Raw genomic sequence first — 14,240 nt, forward strand, 5'->3', positions numbered from 1 at the left:
TAACTAGACCCAATAGCCTAGTAGGCAGTGCACTGACATTCATTGATTTTTCAGCTTATTGTGACCCGAGTTCAAGTCCCGGGTCGTCCAACTTTCTTGATATTATACTGTCCTATCATAATAAAAGAGAAAAAAATATATTATTTAAACTGATGCAAGTTAAGCTCCGTCCACACACAAAAATAAAAGCAGCATTTTTTAAGCCATTACATCAACACCTCTCATAATGGGAGTGGGGGAACGGATTCTGACAGCTGGGGGTTTTTTGCCGTCGGATTGTGTTCCCCCCCATATTTCTGACACACTGAGGTTCTAATATTTATCAAATTTATACTGTTTAAGCTCCATCCACACACAGAAAAGAATAATAATATTTTAAGCCGATACATCAACATCTCTCGTCATTGGGGTGGGGGAACGGATTTCGACAGCTGAACTATTTGCCGTCGGATTCTGTTCCCCCTATGTTTATTACACAATAGGGTTCTAATATTTATCAAATTGCTAGCCTAAACAGCCTAGTGGTCAGTGCCCTGACAATTAATTTTTTTAGCTTTGAGCGACCCGAGATTTAATTAAATACTACTATTTTTCACAGTCATCTTTTTACTTTAAGACTGGGGTAAACAAGGGAAACTACAACATACCTCAACAAGGAGACATAATGAACAACACTCGTCTCATTCGTGGAGGTGGAAAAACAAGTTCTTTGTGAGATACAAGATCTATTGTATTAAAATTTAAATGCAAAAGTAAAGGCATGACAGTCGTCTGTTTTTGTAAATTTTAAGTTTTAATTTAAAGGTTTGCGATTAATATAAGTAGCCTACATGGTTAAATATTTTACCACTTGCTTGAGCAACTTAATATATAAACCAATATAGAAGTAATGCATTGAATAATACGTTCTTTAAATTGTGTTTAAACGTGAATACGTCTATTAAAGAGTGTATATGTGTATAAAGAGAATCGCGGGACTTGAACTCAAATACAAAATTTGTACAAACATATACAACTCACAATAAATATGAAAACAAATATACATGAGGAGTGTATAAAGAAAAACAATTCATGCCAGAGATTAAAAAAATTATAATTACAAGAAGTTAAAGAGACGAAATGCTTTGTAAGTATTTTTGGTTTTAATATCCAAAGTAGTGCCATTTTGTTTAATTTCTTTTATAAAATTTGGCTTATAACTTTAGCCCATTTCTCCACAGTGTGATATTTTCCAAGTAAAATAAAAAGTTATGATAAAAAATATATATATTTTGGAGTCAATGGAATCTTGTACAAAAAAGAAAATGACATCATACAGATTAAAATGAAGTTAGAGACATCCAACCAAAAAAATCTCAGATTACAGATTCTTTAGCAACACCACAAATTTCACACAAGTCTTCCAAATTGAAATGTTAAGTAGCCTAACCCCTTAACAGGGTAAATTCTGTGTAAAATCTTAAAGGACACCTCTCTACTTTATTATTTCTAATAAATTTTGTTATTGAACATTCCTTTTTTCCACTGAATGTTTTCACAGATGACCAAAACACTGACAAATATTTTTTCTTTAATAGCCTAGCCTACACTTCTAATGTTATATTTTGCAATATTAATATCTTCAATAAATATAGTATCACTATGAAAGGTTGTTGGTCCATGTTAAGAGGGGAGAATCCAGGGTTTCCTAATAATGTTACAACTCTACTTGGGATTGCATTAGAAGCGGAGTCCTTTAGGACCCGGTGATTATTGACGGAACTTCACATATACTCTGCGACGTGACGTCAGTTGCTGCAAGCAAACATGGAGGACGGTGGAGTGATGGTTGAGAAACCTCAGGTGAGATATTATGTCTTGTTTTTAAGCATTTTACGTAGTCAGGGCTGGCGTATACATCATTATTATCTTTAAAAAGTTATCTTCTATGCAAACAAAACATATATATAGCAAGAACACAACTCTAAAGCTTAAAATAAACAGTGAAAAGATGCCGATTCATTCAGCTCGCCGCAAATGCTCAGTCATGCCATTCTCTGACAGCGGCTAACGTTAGCATTGTGTTCTCACGTTCATTTACAGAAGAGTAATGCTCACTGCTAACTTGTCAAATTCAAATATTTACTTTTGATCATATTTGAGCTGTATATGACTATTATGAAAAGATTTCTGTATTCGTTCACAGCCACAGAACATTATACATCGGTTAACCTACAGGTTAGCATAGATGTAGCATAGCAATTGTATTTGTCATTTTATTAACATCTTATAAGGACTATTTTTTAAGACACCTTATATAATGCTTAACAGAACTGTAGTGCGTTTACTTTCAAATTTGAAATGTATGAATAAATAAATAATTTATCTGTTTCTTGATGCTCATTATAACAGTTTGAATAAGCATTAATTTATGATCTGTTATGCATGTTATGTTCATTTTGTGTGATAATTGTTTATTTTGAATTATTAATCAAATTAAATCTAAAAAGCCAGGGGCGTTATATAATAATATGTAACTACGTAATAATATATAATGTTATATAATAATAATAGTTATTCATAAAAGTAATGGAAATGGCAGAGATTCACTGGGGGACGCTAGTTGAGGACATATTTTATATTTTTGAACCACAGATATACCCCTCATTTCCAACCCTTATTATTATAAAAAATCTCTGTCTTTTAGATTTAATTTAATTGTGTGTTCATGAAATATTGCTTTGCATCTACATATTTGTGATCTTTTTTTTCCCTACAGGAGGATGTGCCGGCCCTGCTGAATTCAAGGCCCCAGACCGGCTTGTCTTTCCTGGCCCCTGAACCAGAAGATCTGGAGGATCTTTACAGCAGATATAAGGTTTGTATGGTTGTGAGTTTTTGTTTTGTTTTTTTGTGTGTTATTGACATACTACTTGTCTTTCACAATATTGTCACTTGTTGACATGTAATCACCAATGTTAACTGGCTCTCATTTCCACACGGCAGAAGTTGCAGCAGGAGCTGGAGTTTCTGGAGGTGCAGGAGGAATACATTAAAGATGAACAGAAGAATCTGAAAAAGGAGTTTCTTCATGCCCAAGAGGAGGTGAAGAGGATACAGAGCATCCCTCTAGTCATTGGACAGTTCCTGGAAGCAGTCGACCAGAATACTGCCATTGTGGGTTCGACCACAGGTAAAAGGACTGATCTTTATGTAATAGTATTAATTACAGTATCATCCGTAGACTTTAATTTACTCTATCTTAAGTTTCAAAATGGCTTTAACATGTATTATGTAATTTAAAATGTATACCTTGAAATTGAATGCACTGTAAAGGTCCGTTCACACCAAGGACGATTTAACTGTTTCTAAAAAAATGTCCAAATATAAAAGAATAGCAGAGTGCATACCACAACTATAAAGATGACGGCACAGAGAAACAATATCGTTGGAATCACTTTCAGAATGATTTTTCCCAACTTATTAACGATAAAAATATTGACAGACAATCAGAATCCATCCAATTTTTAAAGAGCTTAAGCATTTTATGTGGCAGAGTCAGACGACAAAACTGCAGAGTGAGGTAAAGGTCCTGATATACTTCAAGTGAAGTTGTGACGTCCTTCGAACAAAATCAGGCCAAAACGAAATACGTTTTAAGAGTTCGAAACAGCTTGCCAAAGTGAACTTTCTAGAAAATTTCGCTCCCGCTGGTAAACACCTTCAAATCATTGTTCTGTGACGACGACGTAGGCACGTGTGGCTCTGGGCCTCAGCCTTTGACGTGGAAATCTTCTCCGGTTCATTGTAGTTGTCATCACTGAAGTTGTAATTCTAATTGAAAGAGACATGGGCAATGTTTTTTCAGGTTTAATACCGCTTGCTCTAAAATAAAGCAATACATTGTATAAAATGGTATATGAATAAACTGGAGTGTCAATTTGCAGAGCTTGTGCAAACATATCCACATCGCTATGATCAGATCCTTTCCAAGTTATTTTTTTCTTACCACTGGCATTGAGAGGAAAACACGCTGCATATATTTATTTACATATTCATCTAAATGGCGCGCTCAACAATGTGGGCAGCATCAAGATGTTCGCTAAGTATATGTATTTTGAACTTTTTAAGAAGAATGAAAAATAACTTAATCGAGAGTATATTGGGGCCTTAAGAATAAACAGAACGATATCATCCGCTGGTGTCGACGCTAATCTAGTTATTGTTGTAGTTATCTTTATAGTTAACTATAGGCCTTAAGTTGCTTGGATAAAATAATCTGCCAAATGCTTAAGTGTACATTAGACACTTAATTGTAAATGTTCGTCATTTGATACTACACAATTTGGCTTTGTCAGTAATTGTAAAACGGTAATACATTTATTTATTTATTTTCCTTCAGGGTCCAATTATTATGTTCGGATTCTGAGCACAATTGACAGAGAGCTGCTGAAACCCAATGCCTCTGTTGCGCTGCACAAGCACAGCAATGCTCTGGTGGACGTTCTGCCTCCAGAGGCTGACAGCAGCATCATGATGCTCACTTCAGGTATCAAACAGTTCCTTGTTTATCCTGTATTATGATATTCATTTCCCACTTCTGAGTCAGTTGCTCCTCTGTTTTACTTTTAATGCGCTTCCTCTCTACCTGATCCTAGATCAGAAGCCAGATGTGATGTACGCAGACATCGGAGGAATGGACATCCAGAAACAGGAAGTGAGGGAAGCCGTGGAGCTCCCTCTCACACATTTTGAGCTCTATAAACAGGTTAGTATGTGCATTCAAGTGCTTGTGGAAAACAAGTGGGTGTGCAGCAGTTTTGTTTGTCCACTCACTTTCTGCTGTTGTTCTCAGATTGGTATTGACCCACCTAGAGGAGTGCTCATGTATGGCCCGCCTGGCTGTGGCAAGACTATGTTGGCAAAAGCTGTGGCTCACCACACTACAGGTAGACTCAGTTGTGGCTAGAGGCTGTCGATAGCTGCTTTTCCACCGTCAGGTCAGCTACAGAGAAACTGGCAAGTCAGTGACCAATCCATTACACACATTCTATTTCCAAGTCGAGAACAGTTTGTAACCGTGCCGTGCCAAACCAAGCTCAAGTGGAAATATAACTGGAACCATTCCTAACCGTTCATAGATCCGTTTGGCCTGATGGTGGAAAAGCGGCTGTTTTCACCTTTATTGAGCTTTGAAGTTCATTCCTGAACATAGATGTAAATAAATTAATAGATCTGAAGCACATGGTTATATTACAACTGTTATAATTGTGTTTTTATGTTCTATAGCGGCCTTTATTCGTGTGGTGGGATCTGAGTTTGTGCAGAAGTATCTCGGAGAGGGTCCACGCATGGTGCGAGATGTCTTTCGACTGGCTAAAGAGAATGCCCCAGCCATCATCTTTATTGATGAGATTGATGCCATTGCTACCAAGCGTTTTGATGCACAGACTGGAGGTATGAGTCCCTCTCAGGTTTTTCTAACTTTTGTTACCTTTCAAAGCTTTTGCTCTGGTATTTTAGATATGTGGTTATATTATACACTACCTTTCAAAAGTTTGGGGTCAGAAAGTTAAAAAAGAAAATAAATCAATACTTTTATTCAGCAAGGACGCACGCATTAAAGGGATAGTTTTTTCATTTTTGGGCGAACTATACCTTTAATGTGTCCTTGCTGAATAACAACTTGCTTTTTTGAACGTAATTGCCATTAAAGAAATAAAAATGTTAAATATATTCAAATAGAAAAGTTATTTTTAATGTAATAATATTTCACAATATTCCTGTTTTTATTGTATTTTTGATCAAATAAATGCAACCTCAGTGACTGACCACAAACGTTTGAACAGAAGTCTACATATTAGCCAAAAAATTTTTCATTGTCATAATTTACTCATCAATCATGCCTCATTTTATGGCATCATGAAGAAGATATTTAGGGACACAAGTTATGCACTGTATTTCAAGTCTACTAATCCCAAAAACAGAGATTTTTGTTAATGTGAACTAAAAACATTTTTTTTTATATGTTTGCAGCTGATAGAGAAGTGCAGAGAATCTTGCTTGAGCTCCTTAATCAAATGGATGGGTTTGACCAGAATGTGAATGTGAAGGTTAGCAAAAACATATTTTTTCGTCATTTCTTGTTTTTTTATGACTGTGTGGTGTAGTTCGTTCTGTTCTGCTCTAATACAGTATCAGCCTTTTTTGACGTTGTGATTTATTCTTTCATTGACAGGTTATCATGGCCACCAACAGGGCTGACACACTGGACCCAGCCCTTTTGCGCCCAGGCAGACTGGACCGTAAGATTGAGTTCCCTCTGCCTGACCGTCGACAGAAACGCCTGGTGTTCACCACCATTACCAGCAAGATGAACCTCTCTGAGGAGGTTGATCTGGAGGACTGTATCCTCTTGACCCTAAATTATGTTTTTCTCATTATGAATATGATTACATTTAATCATTTAGAAAAAGAAATGAGGGAAACTCAATACATGCGAGTAGATTTCAGAAAATACACAAGTTTGGAGTCAGTAAAATAATTCTTGAAAATATAAATATTTTATTTAGCAAGGATGTGAAGACATTTTATAATATTACAAGTTCTTTTGAATTTTCTAATTATCAAAGTATCCTAAAAAAGTTTTAAGTTTCCACAAAAACATAAGCAACACAATTTCTGAAGGATCACGTGACACTGAAGACTGGATTAATGATGCTTAAAATTCAGCTTTGCATCATAAGTAATTTTTTTTACAAGTTATTTTGTTATAAAAAATGTACAACATTACTATTTTATTGTATTTTGAGAAAATAAAGACAGCTTTGGTGAGCATAAGAGACTACTTTAAAAAAAAAAATCCTACTGACCCCAAACTTTTGAATGGTATTGAATCTCTTGTATTAGAAGACTGTTATATGTGACTGTCAAGACCAAATACATATTTTATAATTGCACTTAACAAAAATGCAGATGTTGCAAGGCCTGACAAGATCTCTGGTGCAGATATCAACTCCATTTGCCAGGAAGTGAGTTAAAAGAGACATAAAACATTTTTATGGTTTATTTATATTTTAGTTGTGATTACATTTCTTGAGCATATGTTTTCTGTTTTGCTCAATCTCGTTTCTTGTGTCTACAGGCTGGTATGCTGGCTGTCCGTGAGAACCGTTATATTGTGCTGGCTAAGGACTTCGAGAAGGCCTACAAGACTGTTATCAAGAAAGACGAGCAGGAACACGAGTTCTACAAATAGAATACTCAACTAGATATCGGCATTAGCTTTTACCTTGTTTGTTTCAAGCCTTTTTTTGTACGTACAGTGTAATGTTGAGGACATAACACTTGAACCTTGATGTAAACCTTCAGGGTTTACACTGCTTGTACTGGGACTTTGATTTCAAAGGATTGTTTCAGATTTACATTATATAAAATATGGATGGAAAAACAAACATGTACATCTTGTAAGCATTTTATGTATTCTGTTTAGTGAATAAGAAAGACAACCATTAAAAATGTTTCCATAATGACTCTAAATAAACATGTTTTTGAATACAACCCTAATGAATGCTGGGAGATAATAGTTTAGGTGATTTTCAGCACAGACATGAAAGGGATTTTAGAAATAACATTTATATTTGACAACTACACAGATTTCACCCTGCTGATACTAACACTTTTTTTTTTTTTGCAAGAGGTAATTGTTGTTGGACATATTAATGTTGCAAAATGTAATTTTTTTAAATATATACACATTAAAAAAAAAGGCTAAACTCTTGTTGTCAAGGAGATTAGCTAAATGTAAGCAAATGCACTACTTACAAAGCCATTGCTGTCTCAGAAAAACATCAAAGACAGAATGAAGTTTTTGACAGAATATGTCAAGTTTGGTTCAGCAGAGTTGTGTCGAGTGATGAATCATGGTAAAGTGAGTTGTATGGTGGAAACACAATAATGAATGCATCGCTACCACAGAAAGAGGTGTCATGAGCTGCTTCACTGAAAAGACATTGCTTTGGAGTACAGGAGAGCATTGTAGAATATTCCAACAACTGAAAAGTTATCTAAAGAGGAATGACCAGATGTTATTTTTCAACAAGAAATTAATGCTCTTGCAAAGTCCATCAGGCTCATGTTTTGGCCTGGGGCCTATAGGCTACCATGAAGCGGTTTCGGTGGCTAGTAGTCAGGTATGTTTCAGCTTAGTTTGCGCCAACCTTGGATTTTAGGCCCAATATAAGTGGGCTTTTAGCAGTGTTCATCGCCATAGTAACTTACGCTCCACGCAAGCCTGCTCCGGGACAGGTTATGTTCCAGGTAAGAGGTTGCAAACCGAACTTGGACCAATCAGCTCTGAGCAAAGGATAGTCACTCCACCTGTTTCTACTCCAAAATAAAGGTTACTACATAGCAAATGACTCGTATGGCTTTTAGTAATGCTTATTTAGAATAATACATTAGTATGATTTAGATATTATGTACAGAGCCGATCAGCCCTATACGCACACTACGCAAAGTGCGTAGGGCCCCGCAAATTACTCAAGGCCCCGCCTCCCCCTCGTGTCAAAGCGCGTCAATCAATGTTTACAATATCGATGAGAAAATGAAGCGGAATTATCCTTCTGGTCACGAAAAGAGAGAGAAAAAAACACCATAAGAGTTCATTGCAGGAACAGTTATAGGCAGACTTGTGACTCTCCTCTCAAAGTTTGATGTCAGCAAAGAACAGTAGGCTAAAGTTAAGTTGATGTGAGTTGATTTATTATGTTTAATAAACGACAAAGGACAACGGTGTTTGTTTATGAACTGCAGCTCGGAAAAGATAACCGCGTCGCGCGTTAACATGCGATCATATCATATGCACATGCATGAAATGAAACGCGCACTTTCCAGCAGAAACATCTGTTTTGAGTCAGGACCAGTACAATACGGGCGTGATGGCACTCCTCATTATAGTTTTAAAACAAGACGATGATGATTATCTAGTCGCTCAGTCAAGGTTTAGTTACAACTCTGCCCTAATGCAATATGGAAAGCAATGTATTGACATTGACTATTGATAGGCTCCATTGAATTTAAAATGTTGATTGGCTGGAGATTCTGGTCAATATGGATGCACATCCCTCAGTAAATAATAACCATCAAGAATCAAGAGTATCAGGAATTACTTATCATTTAAAACACAGTGACATGCTATGGTGCCATTTTAGCTTTTATTCATTCACAGGATAATTATGCATTTTTGATATCAATAATTAATTTGTACTATTTAAAATGTTAATTCTTGATATTAAGAATGAACTTTTTACTAGTAACAATGTCTTCTGATATCAGGAATTACATTTTCGCTACAACTAGTTAAAGGAGGGATTGTAGTGGGAACACTGGGGTGTCAGGTGTGACTGTGTGGCAATGGCAAATGGTTCATGGCTCACGGGTCAGGTATGAGGGCCCCTAAACAGAATTTTGCTTAGGGCCCCAGGGAGGTCAGGATCGGCTCTGATTATGTATGTAACTATTATAGGCTACCCTTAATCGATCACACTTGTACAATTTTAGTTCATCAATTATTATTACGCAGAGTTTAAATGAATAAATATATAAAGGTAATATAGAATCAATAGATGAAGCTATAAAATGACTACATGTGAAAATGTTCAATTCTCTCTATAACTTTATCAACTATAGGCCTACTAACTTCACAACTTTTACTTGCACTGATATACAGTAGCGAGACCTTTTCTTTTATTTGTCTTCTTTCATAGACAGCTATTTTCTTCTTGCTGTGTAAATTTGTTTCAATTCTTAATATTTTAATCCTTTTATTTAATAAATCGCGCTGCTTCTCTCGCGAGAAATGAATCGCAGTTATACTCTTTCTCAGCATGTGATTGGCTGTTCGCTACTGATGTCACACCTAAACTCAGGATCAAAGCCTGACTTGACAGAGAAAGTTGATTATCAACATCATGGTACCAACAAAGCCTGGTTAGTTTGGTTTGGTTTTTTAAACTCGAAACTAATCCTGCAACCCTGAGTTTGTTCAACTACCATCATGGTGGCCCCAGGTCAGAGTCCATATATGAAGTCCATAGATATTTAATGTCTTGCATTAAACTCAAACGAACTGGGAGACTTTTTTTCAACTACTCATGAGCTGTTTGAAGCCATTAACACTGAGTGGAACAACATCAACTTTTTGCTTCCTGTAAAAAGCTGTCTGCAAGTTTACCCACACGGCTTAAACATTTAAAGAAAAGGGGAAGGCTATGTGCTAAGTACTTATAAATTGTAGTCCATTACTGAATTCAAAATCCAAAACTTTACTTAGTAATGTAATCTATTAGACTATTTAGGTAATAGAATCTGACTTTGATTAAAAATAAAATAAGAATCAGGATGAATGAATTATGAATAATTTACTGCCATTTTGTGAATATTAAGTAATCATGTAATCAAGAAATGAATCATGTAATCACCGGAAATTTAAATTACAGCAAATATCTGTAAAACAACAGCTATTTCATTGTATAATGACAAAATGGGAATATTCTTTAAAATAAATACAGACCATTACCTGTAAAATTACATTTATTTTTGACAGTGTAATCAAGATTACATATAATCAGTTACTATCCAGCACTAGTATAAACCACTGTTATTTTGGTGTCATTCGGATACTATCATAGTTTTTGTTAATATTTTGAATTAGTTTTATTTTTTATATTTTCCATTGTAATTTTAGTTTAATAAAATTTTTGTTTAAAATTAAAATGTCTACTATAGTTTTTTTTATTTGAATTTTAGTAGTTTTAGTTATTTTAGTACATCAGGTTAAACTAAATAAAGTTGAAATAAATAGCTGAAATAAAATACGTTTAAGGTTTTTAATATTTTATTTCAGCAACAACATTTTTTTTTAAATGGTTTTGGTTTCAGTTAACTGTAATAGCCCTTATATAAACATATAAAACACCTGAGGTTTCTAAGAAATAACGTTGTCCTGAGATTGCAAGTAGATAAACCTCAATTTCAAACCAAACCTCTTTCATAATTTCCTTATTTTGAATCGCAATTATTGCATTACTGTCTTTCACCACAAGATTGAGTTTGGTAATAAATAAAACGTGCACTGACCTTCTCAATATTATAAAATAAAAAATAAAAAAGTATGCTTTGCCGTTCTCTTATCATTGTGTATGGCTGCCACTTGAAGGCTAAGCCAGTGTTTCCCAGCCCTGCTCCTGGATGCACACCAACAGTGCATATTTTGGATGTCTCTCTTATCTGACCCATTTATTTCTGACCTTGGAGTCTCTACTAACAAGCTGATTGAGGTGTGAAGAGTTGGAAAATGTGTAGTGTTGGTGTGCCTCCAGCCAGGAACAGGTTGGAAAACACTGGGTTAATCAACAATGCATTGTTTTGCACATTCATGTTTGTTTTGATAACGACAGTGATAGTTGATACCATGATGATAGTTGAACAAACTCAGGGTTACAGGATTAGTTTAGAGTTGACAAAACCAAACCAGTCCAACCAGGCTTTGTTGGTATCATGATGCTGATCATCAACTATCAACTCAGGCTTTGATCCTGAGTTTAGGTGTGACATCAGTAGCGAACAGCCAATCACACGCATGTATTATATTAATTTAAAAGCACAGTTTAATATTACTTATCAGTTAATAGGCTATACTAGGCTAATTAAATTAATATCTATATATGAATTTAAAGTTATATTAATTCATATAACATAAATATAATAAATAATTAGCAGCAAAGGATGAGCATAGAGACAAAATTAGAGATTTTGTCTCTAAAGTTTTTCCACTATAAACTGCTTTAATTTGGAGCGAGACTGGCGGAGCTAGGGTGGTCTAAGCTTGGCCACCCCTTTGGCCACCCGTCTCACAACTGCTGTTTCTGTCTCTTTTTTTATTGACAAAAATTGCGTTTTTTTAAACGCTGAACCGTCTCGTTAAGACCACAAAAAACGTGAGACTTTTCATACGCACACTCCAACTTCCAGTCAAACGAGTGCGAAAACGTGTAAGTGCCGAATGAGCTTCAGCAGAACATCAGACAGTGATATGCACATAGTAAATATAGAGTCAATCTTTCTCAACTGGTGGGTTTCAAGACCGTTTTGAGTAGGCCTAAGTTGACAACAAACGTAATTCTCTTTTTTTTTTTTGCTGATGCTACTTTTATTTTAGAAGATGTGGGTGAAAGCTTGTGACACTTCTGTCAGATGCTGAGAAAAGGGCGTTGTCCTTATTCAGTTGGCTGTCTTCGGTAAGATGAGATGTTGTCAGGCCAAATGTCAGTAAAACTAACTAACTTTTCTGTCATACGGCTGACAGCAGTTGTACTGTGCTTTGGTACGCACGTCACGCGCAAATGTGGCGAGCTGTAGCCGTAGTTCTGTCGTCAATTAACTCATGTAAGAATCAAAAAGGCGATTCAAGCTGTCAAAACTGCATGCATGTATTTGTTATATATGCGTCACATGTGTCTGGATTAAAATATTCTGCTATGTATGTGAGATCACATTATAAGGCACAAACTGATAACATGTTTTAATGTCCAAATAAATGTGAGCACTGTGCATTTGTACTAGACGATAGGCATTCATTTACAAGCGTTAATTTGTAAAAAAAAATCCACAAAATAACTAATTTTACATTCTGGCAACATTACATTATGAAAAACATAACATTTGACATGATGTGCTGTTGACTTCCGCCTTGCACATGGGGATTCAAAAGAGAACTTTTGTTTTCCTTTTTAATTTAGGTATGATAGAACTGTTGCAATTATTTATTTTGATAACTAATATAGAAAGTTAAACTTTTTTTTTTTGACAAACTCAGAATTGGTTGAAGAGTTCATTGTTCATTGTAAAACGCATTGAAGGTTGAATAATCTTTGGACTACAGTAGTTATCTGCATGTTATCTCATCCATGAAGATGCAACAATGTAGAACAAGCTATTGGATATTTTGAGAACCAGAATCAAGCTAACTGAGCAAGTTGAACTTTAGTTAGAGTGTGTGCCCTTTTATTACTATTTAATTCATTTTAATATGAGGTGGTGGGTAATAATACAAAATATATAAAATTCTAGGCACTAAAACAGTCCAAAACATTATCAAATTATTTTTTATGATCAAATAATTAAGATTTCTGTGCCACCCCAGACTGGTTGCTGGCCCTTGCCTTGCCACCTATGAAAAAACCCTGGCTCTGCCACTGTGGCTTCATTGCATCAGATACATGTCACTTTGCTCACAGCTGACTGGCCCAGTTTTTGTCTGTGATCTCTTAACCAAGAATAAAACCTTCTCCGGAGCAGGTTAGCCATGTCAGTAAGTTACCATGGCAACGAACCCTGCTAAAACCAATCCACATTCCTGAGCCTGAAAAACTAGAGTTTGCTCAAATTTATCTTGATCTTACCTGGATAGCAACTGAAACCAGCTTTGTGAAACAGGCCACAGATTCAACAGGCCTGAGCAGTTTTGGAACAGAGATGCAAAAGATACGCCTAGGCCCCTAAACTACAGAGCTCTGCCCTATAAGGTCATCTAAAAAAACATCTAAAATTGGCACTTAATTGTATTTTAATTAGACTAATGGAATTTATTTGTAGTGTAAGGCTCAGTGCTGTCACACTTCATTTATAACTTTGTTTGCTACTGCTTTTATCAGTAGGCCTAAATCTTATCTTAATTGCATGAGGGAAAATAATGATGACGACATAGTCATTTATGAATGGTGGGTGGCTGATGTCATAGTATTGTAACATAGGTTGAGTAACACCATCAGTTTAGCCGATTAGAAATGAGCTACAGGAAATAAATCACAATAATACATGATCATTGTTAAAGATTTTGTTAAAAAAGTTAGGATTTACAAGACAAGAGTTAATAAAGTAGCCTAAAATTGAGTGCCTGGCTTTTCTAGTTTTGTACATCTTCCAAGTAAATCTATTAATTATTACAATATATTCACACACTTTTAAAATATCCATGTTCTTTATTAGTGTTGCAAACCACAGTAAATTAGGTTGAGGAACTATTTTACATTAATGTAGCTATGATTATGGACGAATAGATAGCTATTTGAAGCAGACGAATGTTATACCAAGGTTAATGACAAACGGCACAAAAACACAGAGGGTGTGGTAAAATGTGTGTTCATACATAAAACATGTTTCAACCCTCACTACGCAAAAAGAGAAGTACTCTAGTGTGC

The 14,240-nt window shown here is 35.4% G+C and overlaps 1 protein-coding gene across 1 annotated transcript; it reads left to right on the forward strand.

Annotated features, from left to right (window-relative positions):
• Positions 1-1,723: 1,723 nt before the first annotated feature.
• Positions 1,724-7,475, forward strand: psmc4 (proteasome 26S subunit, ATPase 4). The gene is made up of 11 exons (XM_082148913.1): positions 1,724-1,842; positions 2,759-2,857; positions 2,986-3,172; positions 4,382-4,528; positions 4,638-4,747; positions 4,835-4,928; positions 5,269-5,436; positions 6,016-6,092; positions 6,218-6,386; positions 6,955-7,010; positions 7,124-7,475. The coding sequence occupies exons 1-11, from the start codon at positions 1,807-1,809 to the stop codon at positions 7,235-7,237; spliced, it is 1,257 nt and encodes a 418-aa protein (XP_082005039.1). The 5' UTR covers positions 1,724-1,806; the 3' UTR covers positions 7,238-7,475.
• Positions 7,476-14,240: the final 6,765 nt, after the last annotated feature.

The sequence above is a fragment of the Leuciscus leuciscus genome, assembly GCF_965113295.1.
Source record: "Leuciscus leuciscus genome assembly, chromosome: 20".
Lineage (NCBI taxonomy): Eukaryota > Metazoa > Chordata > Actinopteri > Cypriniformes > Leuciscidae > Leuciscus > Leuciscus leuciscus.